The following is a 24,534-nucleotide window of genomic DNA, read 5'->3' on the forward strand; positions in this document are numbered from 1 at the left end:
TTCTGGTAACAACTTAGCTACCATTTGCTAAAATTTATGTTAGTGATTCTAAATATCTTTAAGGGGACAAGACCTTTAAAGGGACATTTAAAGTCTCATGGGCAGGTCCCTCACCCTTGTGGGTTGCTGTGTACAAGGTACACACACCCACATACACATCCTAGGAAAGCATTCAAATGAAGCTTCTTTATACTATTTATTTGGGGTTTTATTTTACAATTACCACAGCTATTTTTAAAGTGCTTATCTTTGCCTATTTAGCCTGTCATGGAAAATATATTAAAGTGTAATTTTTTAAAAAATCTCTTTTTATTGTGTGACTTTTGAAGATGCCTGTAAGAACTTTGAATACCAAACTTAAGGGACACAGTAGTCATAGAAACATTAACTACAAGCTTTAAAATTTGTTTAATTTATAAAATTTAAGTACATAACTCATAAAAGTTATTTGATCCAGGAAAAAAGGACCTATGAGAAGAAATTAAAAACAATAAGACTCTAAAAATATAAAAGGATTTTTTTTAAACTACTTGACCAAAAGACTTCAAGGCTTTAGCCAAGAAAATTGTGCAAGTGCACCCCCTAGTGTCTATGGGGCCATTTGACAAGAAACTGGAGTAAGTATTGGGCAGTGACAAAGTGTACATTTCCAAATAGCTGAGGTAGACTTTCCCTTTTTTATCCCTCCCTTAATCTTTAAGTTAATAGATAATTACAAAGAAGCTACCAAGAAGCTCAGGAGTGTGCAGGCTGCTAGAAGAAACACAAAAATAAACACACAAATTTGCCAATTTACTTAGACTAGATATTGCTAAGACCAAGAAATCATTAAAGTCAAATTAGGAGTTAAACCAGAGGGATATTTTCTCACTGTAACAGAAAGAATTGTACTCAGAGAATATTTGGAGATGAAAGGGAGCCTTAAAAGTTGAGGAAGGGACTTCCAGCCAAGATGGAGGCATAGGTATACACACTGTGCCTCCTAGCACAGCCAAAATAAGGACAACAACAATTTAGAAACAAGAAAACAACCAGTACTGACAGAAAATTGAACTGTGTGGAAGTCCAACAACCAAGGAGTTAAAGTAGACATGTTCATCCAGACCAGCAGGAGGGGCAGATTCGGGCAGCCAGGTGGAGAGGGATCAAGGAAAAAAAAAAAAAAAGCGGTGGCTAGCGACCCCGGGCCATGGGGTGGCAGCAGGTGGACCCAGTAAGGCAGCAGATTGTGAAGGGGCTTAGGACACAAGGGGGTTTACGGAAGCAGGTGGTCCCACATTCGCACTCAGATAAACCAGGCGAAACTGGTGAGCAAGACAAACGGTGCAACCCAGGGTCCCAGTGTGGGGAAATAAAGCCTCAAAACACCAATTGAAAACATCTGTGGGGGTTGAGGTGCTGGGAGAGACTCCCAGCCTCACAGGAGAGTTCATTGGAGAGACCCACAGGGTCCCAGGATATACACAAACCCACCCACACAGGAATCAGCACCAGAAGGGTCCAGTTTGCTTGGGGGAAGCAGCAGAAGTGACTGAAATCTGGCAGAGAGTGGAGCAAGCACCATTATTCCCTCTCAGACCCCTGTCCCACATACAATGTCACAACCCAGCAACTGGGTTGCCCTGCCTGGGCCAACATCTAAGGCTCTGCCCCTAGCTATGTAACAGGCGTGTCAAGACAAAAAAAAATGGCCCAAACAAAAGAACTGATCAAAGCTCCAGAAAAAAATACAACTAAGCAACGAAGAGATGACCAGCTTATCAGATGCACAGTTCAAAACACTGGTAATCAGGATGTTCACAGGAATGGTTGAATTTGGTCACAAATTAGATGAACAAATGAAGGCTATGCTAAGCGAAATAAAGGAAAATATACAGGGAACCAATAGTGATGGGAAAGAAACTGGGACTCAAATCAATGGAGTGGACCAGAAGGAAGAAAGAAACAACCAAACAGAAAAGAATGAAGAAATAAGAATTCAAAAAAATGAGGACCGGCTTAGGAACCTCCAGGACATCTTTAAACATTCCAACATCTGAATTGGAATGTAGGGGTACCAGAAGGGGAAGAGGAAGAGCAACAAGTGGAAAACTTATTTGAACAAATAATAAAGGAGAACTTCCCCAATCTGGCAAAGGAAATAGACTTCCAGGAAGTCCAGGAAGCTCAGACAGTCCCAAAGAAATTGGGCCCAAGAAGGAACACACCAAAGCACATTATAATTATATTACCCAAGATTACAGGTAAGGAGAAAATCTTAAAAGCAGCAAGAGAAAAGGAGACAGTTACCTACAAAGGAGGGTCCGTAAGGCTGGCAGCTGATTTCTCAAAAGAAACTTTGCAGACAAGAAAGGGCTGGAAAGAAGTATTTGAAGTTATGAAAGGCAAGGACATACATCCAAGATTGCTTTATCCAGCAAAGTTTTCATTTAGAATGGAAGGGCAGTGATGTGGACCCCGGCTTGTGGGGTCCACCACATTGTGGATGAGACACAAGACATTCACACGGACTACTGAGTCCTGTGGAGGAAAAGGGTGAGCATGGCTTTTCTCCCAAGGGGAGCAAAATCCAGGGCCTCTGCCATGACAAGCCTTTATTTCTTTTTCTGGGCACATTACATGATGGTCCTCATTTACTATGCCCAGGTTCGAGTTAGGTGGTTACCTCTTACAGAAAACAAAGGAGACGATGCCACTAATCACATCACAGAAGAAGGATATTTGCAAATGGAAAGGGAAAAGTGTTTGAACCAGTTACACTCATCCTTGAAAGGTTTAGCATGGATTTTAGGAAGTTACTTTGCAGTAAATGTTTGCTGCCTCAATTCAGGGTGAGGAAGTTTTAGCAAAAGCAAGTCTCAAAGTGGCCTAGATACATTGCAGGCCTGATTCCCCACAGGAGAACCTATCCCTGGGCATGGATCCTGTGCATCTCCAAGTGGGAGCTGGGCCTACACCATGCAGAATGTTCTCCTACAGGGCAGATAAAGTGCTTCTCAGATAAGGTCAAGTTAAGGGAGTTCATCATCACCAAGCCCTTATTATATGAAATGTTAAAGCGACTTACTAAGAAAAAGAAGATAAAAAACATGCACAGTAAAATGAAAGCAAACTCACAATTATTAACAACTACACCTAAAACAAAACAAAAACAAACTAAGCAAACAACTAGAACAGGAACAGAACCACAGAAATGGAGATCACATGGAGGGTTAGCAACAGGAGAGTGGGAGGAGGAGAGAGGGGGAAAAGGTACAGAGAATAAGTAGCATAGATTGTAGGTTGAAAATAGACAGGGGGAGAGTAAGAATAGTATGGGAAATGTAGAAGTTAAAGAACTTATAAGTATGACACATGAACATGACTAAAGGGGGGAATGTGGGTGGGAGAGGGTGTGCAGGGTGGAGGGAAGTAAAAGGGGGGAAATGGGACAACTATCATAGCATAATCAATACAATATATTTATTTTTTAAAGCTGAGGAAGGTGTTTTAGGGACAGCAGGCTGTGGTCCACCATAGCTGACCACTGAGATGTGCTATTTGGGTGACACTCAGTTTTAAAGTTTTCAAACAAGAATACTTTCCCCAGAGGCAGGAACTCTCCAGTTTGCAGCAAAGCTTACCTAGTCCTGCACCCTGAGTCCCACATTTATTTTGCATGTGTCGTCTCGTGCTCAAGTGTAGGTTTGTCTTTCCTGACTCAACTAAAGAGAAGGGAGAGAAAAGTAACTCAAGGGGAAAAGGTCTGAGGTCAAAGGAGAGCTTGAGAAAAAACACCAGATAGGGTTTAGTGTTTCCAAGCCTCTGTGTGGAAGGACAGCTGGGAGAGCAGGCAGGGGCGGTGAGATTAGACATGGAGAAAATCTTGTCAACTTCTCCAGCAAGAGAATGATCCCATGAATGTAGGAGTTCTGGAAACCAGCCTAGCTACAAAAACTAGTGGTGTGGAGGGAGGGCTGGGGGCGAGGTGTGCACTACTCGGTGGGAGCCAGCTGACGTCTGTCAGTGTAGGTGACCCGTGCTCACGGGGCAGGGGGGGCAGGGGAGAGCAGGGGGCAGGGGGAGCTGAAGGGACACTGGTTCCCCCGGGGACCTGCTGCGGCCCACTGACTGCCATTTGGAGTATAAACCAGAGTGGGAGATGGGAGATGTCTTGGTTTGTTTTTAAGTGAGCCTGCCCTTGATTTCCAGTACATTGACACCAAGCTGCCCCCCGAGTCGCCATATCTCTATGGCCTCCACCCCAACGCCGAGATTGGCTTCTTGACACAAAGCTCAGAAAAGCTCTTTCGCACGGTGCTGGAGCTGCAACCCCGGGACAGCCACGCCAGAGATGGAGCTGGGGTTACCAGAGAAGAAAAGGTGTGTGTGTGGGGGGGGGGGGGGGAGTTAGTGCCTGAGGTCACTCTGAGGAGCTGAGGACTGCAGAAGGAGGCCCTGCCCCCAGCTGGCCCCATCAGCAGGACACAGCACAGACCCTACTGTGCACACCTGCCCTTCACACAAATGCCCAGCCATCCAGCCTTGACCTGCTTGACCATCATTTCAAGAGCCCTGCCCCCTCTTCAATCAGGTCACCACACCAGCCATCTGGTGACATCATAGGAAGCCCCTACCATTGAGTTTGGAAGTTTGCTCTGCTACTCCACCCAAAGGCCATTTTAATGCAGTCTGTCTGCCAAAGCGGAGGAGGTGAGCAATGGTTGTCCCGGAAGCTTGAAATGGACTTTGCCATTGCTTAGCAAACTGAGGGTGAGTGGGGTGATATTCCTGAAAACCTCCACCAGCATTCCACCAACCAGATGCTCATTGGGATTCTCTCATCCTCTTTAAGACAAAAATGCCTTCTCTTTGTGTGAGTGACATTTAACCAGAGAGCCCTAACACAGTTAAGTGCTACTAAGCACAGGACTTCCTGAAATTTCAGAAGGGCAGAGGAGAATGATGGGGTAGAAAGGCAGCCTAGAGTGAGTTATGGGTCTGGGGACGACCAGAGGCAATGTGAGGGCCCTGTTCCTGGTGTGGGCATAGCAGAGGTCAGAAAAGGAATGGGGCACTGAAAGGAAATTTCTCTGTGAAGTTTTCCTACAACAAGCTAATTCATCCTGAGAGATGTACCCCCTTCACCTCCCTTCACTCTACAGTACAACTCAGATTTCTTTAATTAGAGATTCCGCTGGGTTTACAAGGAAACATACTTGGAAGATGGAGAATTAAGAACCTTGGGAGTCATCAAACTTTTAGGCTCCAGGGATTTAGGCACCCTAGCAAGCCTGATGCAGATGAACACACTTGGAGTGGGCTGCCCTAACTCACACTTCTCAGGCTATTCTGCCATTGGAAGTATATGATAAAATTTGAAAACAAAAAGAAAAGAAGAAATTTTCCATTACCCAGAATCCAAACCAAGTAGAACGAAAAACATTCCTAGCTCCAAGAAAGGTAGAAGGCTAGGATGATATAAGTAATAGACTTAGAATTCTCCAGGCAACATTCAAAGAAGAGTCTAGTTCTTATGATTTTCTTAGCTCCTTCTTTCAGCTAATTCAAGGAATAATTTGTGTGTGTGTGTGTGTGTGTGTGTTTCAGAAATGGATAAACTATGATCACTTGCCAAACCAGGAAAACCTATTAGCACCACAGATACCAGGAAGTGGGCACACTTTGCTGATATGCCAAGAGTTCCTACATGGGGGAAAAGAAAGAAAGAGAAGAAGAGAAGGGGAAGAAGGACACAAAATCAATTCATAATGATTGGCTGTTGTACAAATGGCCAACAAAAATATTCTCAGTGTCACTCATAACAAAACAAAGTTAAGGGAAATACCATTTTCCACCTAACAGTAAAGATTTTCAAATGTGATACTGTCTAGTGATGAGGGCATGAGAAAGCAAGCCCTCTCATCTCTGATGGTTTAAATTACAGAGCAATTTGTAGCTACTAAAATTTAAAGTGTTCATATTTTTTACTCATAGTTCTATATGTAGGAATTCAACCAGTAAGAACACTCAGAAGTGCACAGATTTTATGATATGTTTATATTTATTTATTACAGGATTTCTTACAGTAGTAAAAATAATAGACCAAATATCCAATAGAGGAATAACACAGCAAACTATTGTCTGCCAAAACAATGAAATAATATATACTGTTTTTTAAAAAAGGTAAATCCATATGTACTGATAAAGGAACGTGTCCAAGATTTATGATAAGGTGAGAAAAATAAGCTGGAAAAGCTATGGGTAGTATGATTTCATTAGTGATGGATAGAAGGAAGGAAGGAAGGGAGGGAGGGAAGGAGGGAAGGAAGGAAGAAAGGAGGGAAGTGGGAGGAGGAAGGGGCAAAGGAGGCAGGAAGGAAGACATGACACAAGATAAATATGCAGAGGGATGGATGGATGAGTGGACAGATGGACGGACAGGTGGGTGGGTGGGTGGATGGATAGATGGATGGATTAATGTATGGAGTTATATGCATCAAAAAATGCCTGCAGGAATTATAAACCCAAAAATTAGCAGTTAGTGGTTTTCCCCTCTTTGAGGGAATAAGCAAAATTGTGGAAGGATTTGCTTCTAATATCATATGGGACTATAGTGTTTAGGTATTTACAGAAAGCATTTATTTATTAATTTCTCCAAAAGGAAAAAATGGCAGAGGTGTTTGCTTGTGTAAGTAAAGTAGACCACATCCCTTGGGACCCACTGCTCCCACATGAAGGGCCTTGGGACTTCTCTGAGCACAGCAGGGGCTTCCACCTCGGGGCTGGCAGCCCCTCCCTCTCAGCCTTCTCCTGCCTCGGGTTCCGCACCCAATGTATTCTGGAACAATGCATCCAGACTATCTTTTTCATCTCTTTGTGAGTAATGTCCAAATGGAAGCTCTCTGTTACATGACTTTCTTCAAATTCCACTCCAGAGACAGAAATACGATATAATTTTAGCCATTTGTCTCTTACCCTCACAGCAGCTTTCAGGTGCCATTAAAATGCCATTCCAGATTTTGCTATGAGAGCACCAGAGACCCATTGGTGACAGGGTGATGAGTTTTACTTTCTTTTTTTTTTTAACATCAGCTTTTTACCTGGAGAGTGTATTGTATGTTAACAATGCAAGGCAAAGTGAATATTAATAATCCTTCATATTTATGTAGTTTTTCATTGCTTTCAGATGCTGCCATATTCATCAACCCATTTGATTTGATCTTTGCATCAGCCCTGGGAGTCAGGGGAGAGGGGGCAGGTAGAGAAAAAACACTCTTGGAAATTTCCCATAGATGCAGAAAATTGAGACCTAAATGAGGTGCTAAATTCACACAGGCGATGCATAACAGAACTCTACTAACTCAGCCAGGGTCCTTTGATGGCCAGCAACAGGGACCGATTTAGTTGAAATAGGCAAGAAATGGCTCACTGTATCGAAGGAACCCTAAGAAAGGCCACAGAGCACAGTGGCTCTGGGCCCAGGGAGAGGACAAGTGGGCAGTCCTCGCAGGGCGCTTCCCTCCCGCAGCGGCTCAGCCACGTCCTGTCCCTGAATCCACATCTTGACTTTCACATTTTCCTGCTTCTGGAAGAGGTCGCCTGATTGGCCTGCTTGGGTCATGGGAAGGTGGGGCCCCAAAACTGTACCCCAAAACAATAGGGAAGAGGTAATTTCACAAAGGAGATAGGGACCTGTTAAGAAGGAGAGAAAGACAATGTACAGATAAAAACAATAGACTTCCACCACCTGTACTTCAGGACCCCGGAAAGCTGGCTCCCTCCCTTCTCTGAGGTCCACAAGTCCAGCTATGTCCACACTTGTTTCATTTTTCTTTCTCTGCTGACAGGCCTTCTGGGCTTACTCATTTGCCTCAGAATGGCAGATTCAGTCCTGGCTGGTGTGGCTCCGTTGGTTGGAGCATCAGCCTATAACTGAAAGGTTGTGAGTTTGCTACCTGGTCAGGGCATGTACAAGAGGCAACCAGTGGATGTTTCTCTCACAAGAGATCTCTCTCTCTCTCTCTCTCTCTCTCTCTCTCTCTCTCAACACCCCCCTCTCTCAATCTCCCCCCATCCTCTCTCTCTAAAAGCTATGAAAAAATGTCCTCAGCTGAGGAAAAAATAATTAATTAATTAAAAATGGCAGGCTCAGCCTCCAATGCTTGCCCCCAAAGAACTCAGTATCTCAGTACCTCACTTCCAATTTTCCAGGAGAGAGACCCTGGATGTTCTGGATGTTCTAGCTCCCTGGTCTAATTAGCTGGTAGTTTGTGTGGCAAAAGGAATCATGGGGCGGGGGAGGAGGTTTGCATGACAAATGGGGGTGCTTCTTTCAGGATGCAAGGACAGAAACTATGGTGCAGCCACCTAGGAGCTCAGAATGGAATATATATATGCTTTGTGTGACCCAAAATGACCACCCTGGACCCAAGTCTGTCCTGTGCCTCTCCAGTTTGATTCTCAAGGTTGACTGTTTCAGTCTCTGGGTTTCTCCAACTCCCAATTTCTGGAAAGGCATCTGTGTTCACATGTTTGAGTTGGTCGCACAAGTCACAGCTTAGGGAGAGGCCATCCTGTGGTTGGTTCTCCACCCTTGACCCAGCTGATCTAAGCCAGCAGGCAAGAGGATGAGTCCTTCTGGGAATTAGAGCCCCTTCATAACGCTGTGTTTCCTGTTGTGGGCAGGTCAAGGCCCTCCTGGAAGAAATCCTGGAGCGGGTAACTGACGAGTTCAACCTACCAGAGCTGATGGCCAAGGTGCAGGAGCACACCCCATATACTGCAGTTGTCTTCCAGGAGTGCGAACAGATGAACGTCCTCACCAGGGAGATCCAGCGCTCACTGAGGGAGCTGCACCTCGGCCTGAAGGTGGGTGAGGTCTTGGGTGGGAAGGGCCCGGCCAGCGGGGCTCTCTTGAGGACAAAGTAGCACCAAGAACCTGGGAGCTGAGACCAGAGTATCCCACAGCTACCTATACACCCAGGAAGCGGTCACTCCCAGAACCCGGAGGCTGTTCACATTGCAGAGAGGGTAAGACACAAGGTCTAGGGCCTGAAGCTGTGCTGAGGTTAGAATGAGCTATGACTGGTCAGTCAGCACACGGGAGCTGCACAGGGGACCATATTCTGAATGACAACAAGAGAGAAGTTGTAACCCCCCAGAGTCTTCTGTTGACATGGGTGAAACTGCTTCCTTGTGAGGCGCAAATGTGTGCTGGGTAAAAGCACAAGTTCTAGACTGCTCAGGACCAACTCCCACGCTTCAGTTTCCTCCCTACTTGTCTTGAAAGTGACATAAATCTCACTGTGTCAGTTTCTCCATCTGTAGAACAGGGACAATAGTCCTATTTTATAGGGCTTTTGGAAGAATTGAATAAATTCACTTACATAGAGTATTGAGAACAATGCCTAGCATGTGGTAAATACCTAAAAGTATTAGCAGATAGTCTTATCGCCTCATCAGGGGAAAGAATTTTAATCTTTTACAACCTCAAGGCTGTTGAAAGATCCAAAGATCTGAAAGATCCATGTTTGCATAAGCTAAGGTTTCTTGTGAGCAATGAAAGAGTACTATAGTATTTCTACAACTGATTATGTCAAAAGGCTACTTTATTCACCATAAGTAGTGCAGAGCCTAATAGACATGCATTGTTTCAACTGCTCGCCTGGAACACAGGTAAGTGGGAGGGCTTGCTGCCTTTTAGGAACTGAGGAAGGTAATTGTTGTCAGTTTACATCAGCACATTTATTAAAAGAATGTGGCCCCACAGAAGACAAGCAAGATCCCAGTTTTGTAGCCAACAGTGTGCACTCAGCCCAGCCCAGGACACTGGGGCTGCGATGTGCTGCCACCTTCACCTCTGGCTCCTGTAGTCACGCAACTGTGGTCACGTGTGCATAGGAAAAACAACTGTGAGTTTCTTCACATATAGTCACAGAAATTGCGAAATAAACTGCAATACCTTGGTTAGTGGATTTTTATGGATCTGTTCATTTCCCTTCTCCCCCCAGTATGGATGCAGGGAAATGAGGAGAGCAGTAAGACAGGAAGGGATGCTGAAGACTGACAGTGTCTGATAATGTTTCCAAACTGTGCAGCAGCTTGTGATGAAATGAAATGCGAAATTTTGCAGAACAGTTTCTAATGTAAATAAGGACTTTTCCTGTTACATTATTCAGCTCCATTGCTGTGGTGCCCAGGTATATATTAGTAATTATCTTGAATAGATTTGTTGCAATCTTACCTTATTGAATCTATGCAATTTAGTGCAGCATATTTACCCTTTCAACTTCCAATTCATTCACTCATTTTTCTTCCAAGAGCCTTTGCTGCCATTAGGTGTCACAAATTGCAGAGCATGCCTGGAAGAAAGCAAAGGGGTTCAGTCTATGCAGGCAGGGCTGAAGGATGAGCTCTTTGGGTGGGTCTCACTCAGCTGTCCATGCTGGAGGTAGCCTTCATCTCCAGAATGACAGCCTTGGAAACCCAGGCATACAGCAGATTATAATATAAGGCAGAATTAATTCAGTGTCACATGGAAAGATATGGGGAGAGAAGGGGAAAAACAAGGATGTGGCATCAGGGAAGGCCCTGGAGGGGAAGTGGCATCAAGGGGGCTTTGGAGGAATGCGAGGGTTGTGTCATGTGGTGACAGGAAAGATCTTCCAGCTAAGGAACCCTAAGCCTGCCCTAAGATTTAACCTGCTTTGGCCAGAGCAAAGGGTCCACTCAGGTGTGTAATACAGGCACTGTGAGCTTCAGAAAGTGACTGGTGTTGACAGAACAAGGGCCCAGAAGCAGTAAGGACAACTGTATATTGCCTTCTTCTTTTTGTTCCTCTGTAAACTGGAGAGCAGATAGAGCAATCTCCACATAAAAATGCTGTCATGAAAAACAAGTCTCATTAGAGTAGGTCCCCAAATCGGTCTGGTCATCAGGCTCCCCAGTGGTTTTATCACAACACACATTCCCCTCTCCACCCTCTGGTCCTACCAACCTCCAGAGCCAGGTTCTGGAAACCTACGTTTCTGACCAGCAACTGGGCAACTCTTGTGATGAGTCAAGTTTGTGAAGCACAGTGTTAAGGCAGGTAGGTAGGAGAAAAAGAATGAACAAATGTCTTGATGGGAAAGTGAAGGTGTAAGGAACATTAGCATCGCTCAGAGCAGAGAAAGTTTTTAAGTCTGTGGAAGACAGAGAGTTGAGCTTGCAAAAAATGAGAGCTGGAAAGGAAACAGCAGGAGGGGTGGACTTGGATAGACAGGGTTCACGAAATGGCCCGGCATGCACAGGAGACGCGAGGGCTCCACTGGGCAGTCTGCTCAATGAAGATGTGAGAAGCTGCTGGGCTCCAAGCTTCCCACCAGAACACTGGCCGCTTGCCTGGCAGGAGGCAGGGAGGAAATTCTGACTGAGGTTCTCCTTCTTTCCCTGTCCTTTCTTTCCCTTCAAAAGTCACTTTAAAACTCTAGGAGGATTTTAGGTGGAGCACAGTGGGGACATGGGACAACTTATGCTACCTGGCACCTTAAACCTGGGTACCTGAACACTCTGCCCAGGCTGAGCATCAAAGTTAGAAAATGTCTCACTTTTTAAATTAGTAAGTCAATACTCTTAACATTTATGATAAAGAATTTTTTATTAGTAATCATTCACAATTGATTGGATAAGAGACTATAATGCTACCCAAAAAGTGTTAGGTAAACTGAGAGGCCCAGCAACTACAGCCCATGATGACTGGGAGAGCTCCAAGCACCCAGCACACAGCATAGGGGAAGTGGCTGGGGAAGGCAGGGAGGTCCCCTAGGAGAGGGCAGCTAGCCACAACCATGTTCCCATGGAGAGGCATTCCTTGAGAATTTCCACACTCAGAAATCTGGCTCTCAGCCTTACACAGTGAAGAACCACATCTTGCAAGTATCTCAGAGCTGACTGGTCAAAGGTACTGACTCCCACTGACCAAATGCACTAGAGCCTGAAGTATGAAACCCCCTAAAGGCCAACAGCAACTGGGTATACATTTCAAAAGGCCGTATACATATGGCAGCCTACCCAGAAAATTCTCTGCCTGTGTAAGAAAAGTACATGAGACTCCAAATTCTTAGGCCTGCACTGTACAATTTAGTAGCTGTTAGTGACAGGTTGGTATTTGAAATGTGGCTAGTCCAAATTGAGATGTCCCATAATGTAAATTAAACATAAGATTTCAAAGATATTTAATGTTAAATATCCTATTAACAATTTTATATTGATTACATATTGAAATATTTGAAATTTTAGATATATTGATGTGAATAAAATATATTATGAAATTAAGTTCATCTATTTCTTTTTTTTTAATGTGGCTACCAGAAAACTTGAAGGTGTGCACACAGCTCACTTTTGCAGCTTGCATTACACTGCATTTGGGAAGTGCAATGTTAGATGGAGCCATGGCCAGCCTAGCATCTAGGCAGGGCTGAGGACTGTTTTTCATTCTATTATTCAGGTGTTTGATGGCATCAGACACTTCCCCTGTGCTTCAGTGACTGATTACCCCTTCTGACTGACACAGTTGGTTTCTAAGTTTGTGAACGGTGTTCAAACTTAAAGTCCAACTTGCCGACTTGGAGAATTCCTCCAGCTCTTTATTCTGACCCACGGTGTGTTGACTTAATAGTGCAGGTCTGAGAGGGTTGCCTTGCTTTAGCCCTTTAATGATGGACAGTCACCAGCCACCCAACTGCTGCCCCAGCCAAATGCTTTCGATCTTGCCACAGCACTGATCAGAATACCCAGCTGGGTGGGCCGATTTCACCCTCAGTCTGGAAGCCAGACTGGAAGGGGTGGAAGCCATATCATTCCCACCTCCCTCCCCATCTCCACACCTGCCGTGTTGCATGCACATGAAAGCTGGTTGCAAAGACCATAGGGAAGAAAAGGCAAACAGGAGATGTCCCTCAGGTCAGGGGACAGCCAGCAGCCCCTGGAGAAGGAGGCATGTGGGCACTGCTGACCCCTGTGGACTGAGGCTAGCTGTGTGCCCACCTGCCCAGAGCACAGCTGCTTCAGACACACCAGTGGTGCCCTTTCCAAGTGACGGACCAGGCCCCAGTGGGTGACACCCTTAGGTTCGCACTGGAGCCTAGGAATATAAGATTTTCACAAAACTTAAAGCAATGAAGGCCTACTAGGAAAAAAATAAGGTTTTTATTCTATGTCATATCAAAGAAAGTTTACAAGAGCACTTGTTTATATCAGCGATCCCCAACCATTTTGGCACGAGGGACTGATTTCATGGAAGACAATTTTTCCATGGACTGGGGTGGGTGGGGGAGAGGCAGGAAGCAGAGCTCAGGCAGTGGTGCAAGCAACCTAGCAGCATCCACAGGCTAGGAGGAGGGAGGTTGGGGACCCCTGATTTATAGGGGTGAATAAAATGGTTAAGGTCACAGCCAGATGGCCCTCACATCTACCATAAGGCACCCACTGCCTCTAGTTCTCCCTAATTTTCCTGCAGTGCTGACATGTAACAAGCAAGTCACAGAACCCTGGACTGGGTCATTTTCTTAAGGGAAGGATTCAGTGTTTCCTCTGTGAGTTTTCTTTCTGTAGCAGGTTTCCCCAAGGGAGTATAGCTTGAGTCTTGACGAAGGGCCTCATTATGCAGAGTTTGGCCGCAGAAACATACTGTCTGCCCACTCCAGCCTCCACCAATCTGACAGCATTTAGCAACCTAATTTTTCCTGAACACCTTTCAGGAAATGCTGTCCTAGAATCTACAGATATATCTTTCCCTAAGAGAGACACCAGTTACACTTCATGAACACAGGACTGTGTTCCCTCACTTTGTATCTGCCCCTCCTCTGAAGATGAGTCACTGTCACTTCTGCTCAAGGTCATGGGAATATGTGAGTTCAGAAACCTAACTATAAGTCAAATGACTTCTTCTTTTCCTAAATCCTTCCTGCTTCACTCTCAAACTGACAAAACCTAAGGCACTACATCCTCTAAGGCTCCTTCACTTGAACATTCAATTAGTAAATGCAAAATCATTACCCTAATAAATTATAATCACATTACAAGCAGATGTGAGAAATGTCTAAGAAAGCCAAGTAACATATTTTATGTTCCTCTGCTATGAAATGATTTCTGATTTCTGAAGGGTGTTAAAATTTAACTATTGCATCTTTTTATTTCTGTATTTTTTAGAGCTTTTTTAGGTTTATAGCAAAATTGTGTGGAAGGCACAGAAAGTTCCCTTGCACCCATAACCCTCTCCATGTACAGCTGCCCGCACTATCAACACCCCCACCAGTGGTCCAGCTGTTACCACTGATGAACCTACTTTGACTCATCATAATGACCCAAGCAAGGTCCATAGTTTACATTAAGTTCACTCTTGATGTTGTACATTCTGCGGCTTAGGACAAATGTGTAATGACATGTATCCCTCATTATAGTATCTTACAGAAGTTTGACTGCCCTAAAAATCCTTCCCATTGCATACAAATATATCTTCACCTTGAGCACACAATTCCTTATTACATCGAAACTCAGAGAAGTGGATGCTCCCGTGACTTCGCTGTTTTCAGAAGCAGCCCTTGGCTGTCTGAGCCATGGCACCACCGAGTAAGGGGTGGACTCAGCCCAGGGAGATGGCCAGGAATCAAAGGGCTTCGCTGAACAAGCCAATGGCAATGGCTGGCCGAGCCAAGTCCCACCGAGCTCATCTCTGTCTGATTCATTCTGCCATAGCCCCCAGGAGTGGGGTCAAAGGACCGGGACATTTCATCCCCCTTTTTCCAGTACTGCTGGCCCAGTTCTGCTGCTTCATGTTACGGGGTGACTCTCGGATGGGAGACATTTACTCCCAGACAACCCGGGTGGCAGACGACATCACATGTGCAATGCAGTTCCATAGACAGACCCAGATTTAACAAAGCCCACAGTTTTGTGAAGAATCAAATTTATTTTGGTGTATTATTTATAAAAAGCATTGTGTAATCTTGTAAATAAAATAGCCATTGAAAACTTCTGAAATTTTTATTTAAAAAAATGAATATGGCCTATATTTTTTAAGTATATTGGACTTTATTTTTTTGTAATGGCTCTTGATTTGCCTATATATCTTTTTTTATTGTTGACATTATTACAGAAGTACCCCATTTCCTCCCTTTCATCCCCCCTCACCCAGCCCCACTCCTCAGCCTTCACCACATTGCTGTCTGTGTCCATGGGCTACGTATATATGCATATATGTTCTTGGACTAATCATGCTGTGACCGGACAGGGTCCTGGCCGAGTGGGTCTGCCTAGGGCCAACTGTAGTATGTGGGCTCTTGACTGTGCATAGCAAAGATTTCACAGCATGAATCCAGATGACTGTGAGGTATGTTTATTAATGCTTAGGACAGTGAAACAAGGAAGGGCTTAGCATAGAAGCAACAGGAGAGCCTAGATTGGGCTGCCTGAGCTCACGGGGAAGTTGGAGAAGAGGAGCTTTGGGGACAGGGGCAGGGGATTAGCCTGGGACAAGCTGCCAGCTACCTTAGAGTTTAGGAGACATGTGCCTGTGGGGAAAGAAGCAGGGGGAAAAGGAAAAGGGAGTAGCACAGACAGCTCCCCAGAGGGAGAGTCCGTGCCAGGTCCTTTATCTTGAGACTTTTATTTCTCTCTTGCAGGCAGGAACCTTAAGGGATGTCTCAGGGAAGGGTCTCAGCAGAACATTCATCAGTTTTCCAGGTGGGACCTTTCAGGGTCCTGGTCTCCACTGACTGGTCAGTGCCAGGGCAGGCGGTCTTGTAGTGTCATTGTAGTGAGTCCTGGCATCACCCACCTGATTCTGCTGCTTTTCTGGGCCTGGAACTAAAACACAACTGAGGCCCAGATGTTATATCCTAGATGTTATCTCCAGGGAGAAGAGGCTACCCTGGGGGTGAGGTCCTGTTTTCCCAGTTTTGCCCCCTGCCAAGCACTCTGCCTTCCCCTGGGGTGACTGTCTACATCTGGCTGTGAATTGCTCAGCCATTGTGTTCAGCTGTCTGTTTCCCTAGTTCACTTGGAAGGAATTTCCTAGCTTCTCACTATCTTGTCTGAGGCCAGTGGTTCTACCAGCCACCCATCCACACCCATTCTGTGTTTCTCAGGTTTTGTGGCATGGCAATGCATTACATCAGTGGCCTTGCCTGGCTTCTGCCCCTTTAGCACTTGCACTCACCTGACCCTGATTCAGATTCTCTTTAATGAATGAGCAAAGTGAGGTGACATCAAATCTACTGGTCAATGGAACTATGCCCTGTTTGGGGGCATAATCCATCATGGTTGTGGTGGCTTCCCAGCCCTCCCACCTCCCTAGAAGACAGTGTGCTCAGCCACTGCTTTCCCTGCGTGACACAGGCCCCAGCTCAGTCATGGCACATGTCTGGAATAGCCATCCCCTAGCCTTCCGGCCCATCCAGGGCCCTTCCCAACTTAAATACCCACCAGGAAATGAATCTTATTTATAAGCCTTTCTCTGACTGTACCACCTGATTGCGCTCACTTTGCACAATCTCTATGATACAGAGATCCAGCGTGGTTCCTGGGTTACTATACACTTATGCCTGCATCTCTTTTGAAACTACTCAAGCCTTTTCACAATTATAAACCCTGCTTCCCCAGTTAAACTATAAACTCATCAGGCAAGGACTCTTTTTCTTAATCCCCATCAGAGGACATTTCATTGCTTATAGAGAAAGAGGAAGGGAGGGAAAGAGAGGGAGAGAAACACCAATATTAGAGAGAAGCATCGATTGGTTTGTTGAATGTATGTGCCCCAACTGGGGATCAAATCCACAACCTGGGCATGTGCCCTGGTCTGGAATCGAACCCATGACCTTTCAGACTATGGGATGAGACTCTCCAACCTACTGAGCCACACCACCCAGGGCAGGACTCTTCTAATTGGTCTATATTCCTAGGAGAAAAAAATTAGTATGGCCTTCACTGTGTTGCTGTGGGTTTGAATACAAAGGTGATACAGGAAGGAGCAAGGCCGGTCAGCTGTTCAACTGCACCCATCACTCTTCAGTATGAGTCATTCTGTTTAATTTGTTTGTTCACCACAGCAAACACTGTGTAACCTGTGAGGAATTCAATGTGCTTGTCTTTATAAATCAGGGATTTAGAAAATCACACACATGCACAATAATCCATTAAAAGACCTTGGCTTGCATTATTCTTGATGACTTTAAGTTTTTCAATAATTTCTTTTCCACATTTAGAGTTCTTTGTTGGCTCAAACAGAAACAGACTCTGATTACAAAAGGAAATTTTACAGTTATGATAGCATCCTCTGTGAAGTGATGAAATGATGCTTAAAAGTGACTTCTCTGGTTTTCTTTTTATGGCCAACAAACCAGATTTACCTTAACTAGAAAGCCAGACAATATGTGAAAAACATCAGTCCTGTCAGTGCTACATGACTGTGATACTTGAAAAAAAGAAACAAGAAAGGTTTGCCTCCTTTGAATGAGCCCCTCGCTGCAAAAACTAACTGTGTGGAGGAAGTTTCAGGAAGAGCACCACAGTTCTGCTGAATTGGAGAGACCACAGTGCTCAGACCACCAAGGCAGAGTATGCAGATCGAATACCTGAGGTGTGAGCTGTATAGGCCAAGAGCGAGCTTGAGGGATCTGCAGACGCATCCCCTGAGCCTTCGGCTGTCTACTGCTCTGCACATGAGAGATAAAACTACCCAAAGCTGGGAAAGAAAACGAGAAAAGGGCAGTGAGGACAATTATCAGAGCTCAGACAAAGCAGAGAATAGATTATGTTCCCACTCAGCAGAGTAGAAAAAGTCACAAAACAGATGGTATCAGAGAGAATTTTCAGTAGTGAGAATAAACTAGACCTAGACTGGTCCAGACTCTCCCCTCCACCCACTGCCAACACACACAAAGCTGAAATGCAAGCTTCTGACAGATGTATTGATTCCAAGTGAATTAATTACAGGATAAATAAATAAATAAATAAATAAATAATTTCCAGTACCCTTTAAAAGAATGCAACAAAATCCAGCACTTACTTATGTAAAATTCACAGCATTTGACATAAATTACAGGCATGTAATTACAGGCATGTAATGAAGCAGTACTATATGATCTATAGCCAGGAGAAAAGCTGATCAACTGAAATGGAGCCAGAAATGGCAGGGATAATGGAATTAGTAGACAAGGATGATAAGACAACTATTATAAGTTTGCCCTATACATTCAAGAAGGTTGAAGAAAATAACATTATGAAATGAAAAAGGAAGATATTTTAAAAAAAGACCCAGTGAAATATATGGAGATGAGAAATACATTATATGAAATGAAAAAAAAAAACACTTTGGATGGTTAACAACTAATTAGATACAGCAGAAAAGATCAGTAACCATGAAAATAGAGCAATGAAACTATCCAAATGAGGGAGGGGGTAACATTGAAATTAAGAACACTGAGCATCAGTGGCCTGTGAAATGATGTCAAGTCATCTAACATATGTGCAATTGGAGTCCTAGGAAGAAAGAGTTAGGGAGGGGGTAAGGTGGACAGAAAAAAAGTATTTGAAGAATTAAGGGCCACATTTCTGCAAATTTAATAAAATTTATAAGCCCATAAACACAAGCCCCACACAATAAGCCTAATGAAATCTATGTAAAGGTACCTCATAATTAGGTTTTTGAAACCCAAGGGTAAAGAAAAATCTTAAAGGCAGCCAGAGGAAAAAATAAAAAGTGTATAAAAAGGAGTAAAAGAAAAAAAAAGACAGCAGACATTTTGTAGAAAGCTACACAAGCAGAAGACAGTGGAGAAATATCATTAAAGTACTAAAAGAAAGGTCACAGGATACAAGCTAAACACACAAAATTAATAACATTTCTATATACAAGCAATAAAAACATGGACACCAAAATTTAAAATACCATTTAACCACTCAAAAATTGAAATACTCATATGTAAATCTAACAAATACAGCACTTTAACGCTAAAAACTACAAAACACTGGTAAAAGGAAGCAAAGAATGCATACATACATGGAGGGCCATACACTGCTCATGGGTTGGAAGACAACACAGTAAAATTGTCAATTCTACTCAAATTGATATGCATGCAGGTTTAATATAATTTCTATTAGAAACCCAGTAAGAACCTTTTCTAGATCCTGAGGCAATTGTTCTAAAATTCATGTATAAAAACAAAGGAAATGAAAGAATGAAAACAACTTTGAAAAAGAATAAAGCAGGAAACAGTTCACCTAATTTCAAGACTTATTCTATAGGTACAGTAATTAATACTGTGTGATACTGGTGGAGGGACAGACACCCAAAACAGGATAAAGAAGCTGGGAGGGGCTGTCATTCTGCCTACCATACATACCATGGGGCACTACTCAGTAATAAAAAGGAATGCACTATTTGGTACTTGCAAAAACCTGGATGGATTTTCAGAGAATTTTGCTGAGTGAAAAAAGGCAATCCCAAAAGGTTTCAAACTCTGTGATTCCATTTATATAGATTTCCTAAAATGACAAAATTACAGAAATAGACTAGATCAGTGGTTACTAAACTAGGGGTTACAGAAAGGATGGGACAGGAGAAAAGCTGGAGTGACTGTGCAAAGAATCTTTGTGGTGATATAAATGGTTTGTGTCTTGACTGTATCAATATCACCCTGTTTGTCATATTGTACTGCAAGTTTTGCAAGATGTAGCTATTGGGGGAAACTATATTTCTTACAACTGCATGTATATCTACAACTATCTCAAAATAAAAAGTTTAATTTAAATAAAAAGCAGAGGGAACACTTCCCAGCAAAATTGTATCCAGCCAGAATAAGCCCAATGCCAAAGACATTATGAGAAAAGAGAATGAGAAACAAGTATTCCTCATAAACACAAGAAGCCAAAGTCCAGAGGATCTATATTCCCCCAAATCAAGGATTTCCTTCAGAAACCAAAGTGTTAGACAACATAAGGAACCCTCTTCTAATGGCTATATGAAATCTGTACAGAAAGGTATTCATTGAAAACCATCTTTAGACTTCCAGCAAGATGGAGGCATAGGTGGACGCACGGTACCTCCACACACAACCAAGATTAGAACAACAACAATTTAGAGCTAGAATAACACCCAGAACTGATAGAGAATTTATCTGAATGGAAGTCGGACAGCCAAGAAGTTGAAGTAGACCTGTTCACCCAGACTGGTAGGAGGGCCTGAGAGGAGCGGGCACGGGTCATGGCACGCGAAGATCAGGGAGAACTGGGCGCATAAGGCGACTGGGAGCACGTAAGCCTTCTGGGACGCAGTGGTGGACCCTGAGTATGCAAGCGGTGGCTGGCAGACCCAGTGAGGCGGCACTGGGGACCAGGGCAGAGCGCGCAACCCAGGACCCCAAAGAAGGGACTGACATCCCAGGAGAACGGAGCTGCCGCCATTGTTCCCTCCTGCCCCCACCCCCACCCCCACATACAACGTCACAATCTAGCGACTGGGGTGCCCAGCCCCGGTGAACACCTAAGGCTCCGCCCCTCACCGTAACAGGAGTGACCAGACAGGAACAAAAAAAAAAGGAGAGAGAGAGAGAGACATGTCTCAAACAGAAGAACAGATCAGTCCCCCAGGACTCATCCTTTTGAGCGACCAAGAAATAGCCAATCTATCAGATGCACAGTTCAAAACACTGGTGATCAGGCAGCTCATGGAATTGGTTGATTTGGGGCACAAATTACATGGAAAAAATGCAGGTTACCATAAAAGAGATGAAGGAAGATGCACGGAGAGCCCATAGTGAAGGGAAGGAAACTGGGACTCAAAACAATAGAGTGGACCAGAAGAAGAGAAAAACAACCAAGGAGGAAAAAATGAAGACATAAGAATTCAAAAAAACGAGGAAAAGCTTAGGAACCTCCAGGACATCTTTAAACATTCCAACATCCGAATTATAGGGGTACCAGAAGGGGAAGAGGAAAAGCAACAGATTGAGCATGTATTTGAACAAATAATAAAGGAGAACTTCCCCATTCTGGCAAAGGAAATAGACTTCCAGGAAATCCAGGAAGCTCAGAAAGCCCCCAAAGAAGTTGGACCCAAGAAGAAACACACCAAGGCACATCATCATTACATTAGCCAAGGTAAAAATGAAGGAGAGAATCCTAGAAGCAGCAAGAGATAAGGGGACAGTAACCTACAAAGGAGTTCCCATCAGACTGTCAGCTGATTTCTCAAAAGAGACCTTATGAGGTCTCTCAAATGTCGAAGCTAAAGAAATTATAAGTGTGACACATGGACAAGAAGGGGCTGGAAAGAAATATTCCAAGTCATGAAAGACAAGGACCTACATCCCAAATTCCTCTATCCAGCAAAGCTTTCATTTAGAATGGAAGGGCAGATAAACTGCTTCTCAGATAAGGTCAAGTTAAAGGAGTTCATCATCACCAAGCCCTTATTTTATGAAATGTTCAAGGGACTTATCTAAGAAAAGAACATAAAGAAAAAACATGTATAGTAAAAGGACAGCAAACTCACAATTATTAACAACCACACCTAAAGCAAAACCAAAAGAAACTAAGCAAACAACTAGAACAGGAACAGAACCACAGAAATGGAGATCACATGGAGGGTTAGCAAAAGGGGAGTGGGAAGAGGAGAGAGGGGGAAAAGGTACAGAGAATAAGTAGCATAGATTGTAGGTTGAAAATAGATAGGGGGAGGGTAAGAATAGTATGGGAAATGTAGAAGCTAAAGAAATTATAAGTATGACACATGGACATGATTAAAGGGGGGATACGGGTGGGAGAGGGTGTACAGGGTGGAGGGGAGTGAAGGGGGAAAATGAGACAACTGTAATAGCATAATCAATAAAATATATTTTAAAAAAAGAAAACCATCTTTAAACTAAACTTTGTAAGTTTGTGTTTCTAAGTTGCATGCAAAAGCTTGCAAGGTCGCTGCCAAGACCAGAACAGAGCCATGGAGTTCAAGTTCTAGGGCACGTTGAATCAGCATGGAACCCCCAGGGGGTCTGCAGTCCACAGTGGACCAGTCCACTACCACCAGTAGACAGGGGTAGACTCTGATATCACTGGAGCAGGGGGAGTGTTAAAGGACCAGCCTCTCTGAGACAAACCCTGCTAATCAAGGGCTAGACAGGACAGTCATGTCACTACCCCTGGAGTCATCCCCTGTCTGCCTGAGGGCCAGGAGCAAGAAGTCCCTGAGGCTAGTTGTTTGCAGAGACTTGCTGCCCCCTTACTGTCTCCTCTCCTTCTTTGTCTTCAGGGGGAGCTGACCATGACCGGGGACATGGAGAACCTACAGAACAACCTATACCTTGATACAGTGCCAGAGCCCTGGGCCAAGCGAGCCTACCCTTCCATAGCAGGCCTGGCTGTCTGGTTTCTGGACCTCCTCAGCCGAATCAAGGAGCTGGAGGCTTGGACAGGTGATTTCACAATGCCCTCCACTGTGTGGCTGACAGGCTTCTTCAACCCCCAGTCCTTCCTGACCGCCATAATGCAGTCCATGGCCCGCAAGAACGAGTGGCCACTAGACCAGATGGCCCTGCAGTGTGATGTGACAAAGAAGAACAGAGAGGAGTTCAGAAGCCCTCCTCGGGAAGGGGCCTACGTCCATGGCCTCTTCATGGAAGGTGCCCGCTGGGATGCACAGGTAAATCTGTCTGTGGGCTGGCTAAATACATGCCACCTCCCATAATGTGATTACTGAAAGGGATGTCTCTGAACCTTTTGACTGAGGTCATCTTTCCTGGAGGCTGACAAGCCATTTTTATGCAACTAGGGATCATGCCAAGAGCCCAGGCTTAGCAGAGTGAGTAGAGTGGTTAAAGCAACAGCTCTGGAACCAGACACTGGGTCTAACTCCAAGCAACATCACTTATTAACTCTGTGACCTTGGGATATCATTTTATTTCTCTAAATCTTAGTTCACTCAACTGTTGTGTGGGACAATGCAGTTCCTGTGAAAAATGAACTAAGCCACTATGCACAACTAACTTAGAACAGCACCTGGCACCCAGGGAGTGCTCAGAAAGTGCTAGAGTCAGCCACCCCTGTGTGTGTGACCTGGGGATGCCACTCCACCTCCCTGGGCCGCACTTCCCTCATTCATGACTGCAGGAGGGCAGGAATCCCTTCAGCTGAGGGGAGCCAGTAGATGTCATTTAAAGTGACATTTTTTGAAAGGATTCCTTACCAAACACTAAATAAAAATCTGAGTCAGCATAAAATTTGAGATATTTATAGTGGATAGAAAACTGGCAAACAAGCACAGATGGCTGGGATAAATGACATGAACGTAAGTGGATAATTCTAGAACAAATTTACCTTTGCTACACATATGACCTAGAAGGAGTTATTAGTGAAATGTCCCACTTGATAAGTGACACTAAACTATTCCTAGCAGTCAGTATCAAGCTATTGGGGAACAACCATTAGAAGATCCTAGAAGGCCATGTAAATATACATATTCAGCTGTACTGGGTTGAAGAGTGTCCTTCCAAAATTCACATCCACCCAGAACCTCAGGTGACCTTATTTGGAAATAGGTACTGTGAGAGTAGAACCTAAATCCTGCTTATAAGAAGACCATGCTGGAGACACAGAAGAGAATGTCCCAGGCAGATGGAGGCAGAGGTTGGAGCGGTACACCTGCCACCCGGCCAACACCAAGGATGGCCAGAAGCCACCAGGAGCTAGGAAGAGGCACAGGACAGTTTCTGCCTCAGAGACACCAGAAGGAACCAACCCTGCCCATGCCTTAATTTTAGAATTCTGGCCTCAGAACTTGAGAGAATACATTTCTGTTGTACAAAGCTGTGAGGGGGCTCCACCTGCAGGCCCCAGCTCCCCGGCCGCCATGGATGAGAATGTTTTCCAAGACATGATCTGCTTGGGGAGGAAAGGTGGCTGATCTCTCAAAGGAGAAGGGCCAAGAGCCTTTTCCTCAACGGGCTTTTACTGGGTTCATTTGCACAAGAATACAGGTAAAGCTCATTCATCATTGTCAGACAGTAAGGATCAAACAATAGATAACAAAGAACTCTGAGGGCCTATTTTGAGTCACAGTCAGATAGCTAAAGAACTATAAAATTCTGAGGAACAAACTCACTTCTTGCTTGGACCCTTATCATTTAATTGAGAGCATTCTAAACAAAGCAGGTTTCACAGGATTTTACATATTCTTTCTTAGGCCTGATTGCCCAGGGAATCCACCCTTTCTAGCTCATGGCTGCACCACCCTCTGTGATTGTTTCAGGCTTAAGTCAAGCAGGGGAAGTAAGGCAGCCAAGAGATTAGGAGACTTCTTGCAGACAGAATGAGGACTCAGGCTTTGTCAAAGCCAAGGGGTGAGGGTCCATCACCCCCTTTTGGTGTAGCCCCCCAAGTCCTTCCTTGGGGGCCTCCCATGTGATCGTGCCTGGCTTAGGTTGTTCCCCCCTTTGGGGAATCTCACCCATCACTGGCTAACTGATCAAGCATTGGGGACCAGTTATGGATGAAGTAAAAGGAGCAGAGGCAGCGCTCCTG

At 44.4% G+C, this 24,534-nt stretch overlaps 1 protein-coding gene across 2 annotated transcripts in view; it reads left to right on the plus strand.

Moving 5' to 3' along the window:
* The window catches only part of DNAH9 (dynein axonemal heavy chain 9), a 336,893-nt gene that overhangs the window by 308,987 nt on the left and 3,372 nt on the right, over window positions 1-24,534 (plus strand). For both annotated transcript variants that reach the window (XM_045824289.1, XM_045824290.1), the window contains exons 66-68: window positions 4,192-4,362; window positions 8,668-8,850; window positions 22,268-22,657. In XM_045824289.1, coding sequence (XP_045680245.1) covers window positions 4,192-4,362; window positions 8,668-8,850; window positions 22,268-22,657 — 744 coding nt within the window. The remainder of the gene's footprint in view (window positions 1-4,191; window positions 4,363-8,667; window positions 8,851-22,267; window positions 22,658-24,534) is intronic.

Source organism: Phyllostomus hastatus, unplaced genomic scaffold (genome assembly GCF_019186645.2).
Source record: "Phyllostomus hastatus isolate PE091 unplaced genomic scaffold, TTU_PhHast_1.1 phas_scaffold_55, whole genome shotgun sequence".
Lineage (NCBI taxonomy): Eukaryota > Metazoa > Chordata > Mammalia > Chiroptera > Phyllostomidae > Phyllostomus > Phyllostomus hastatus.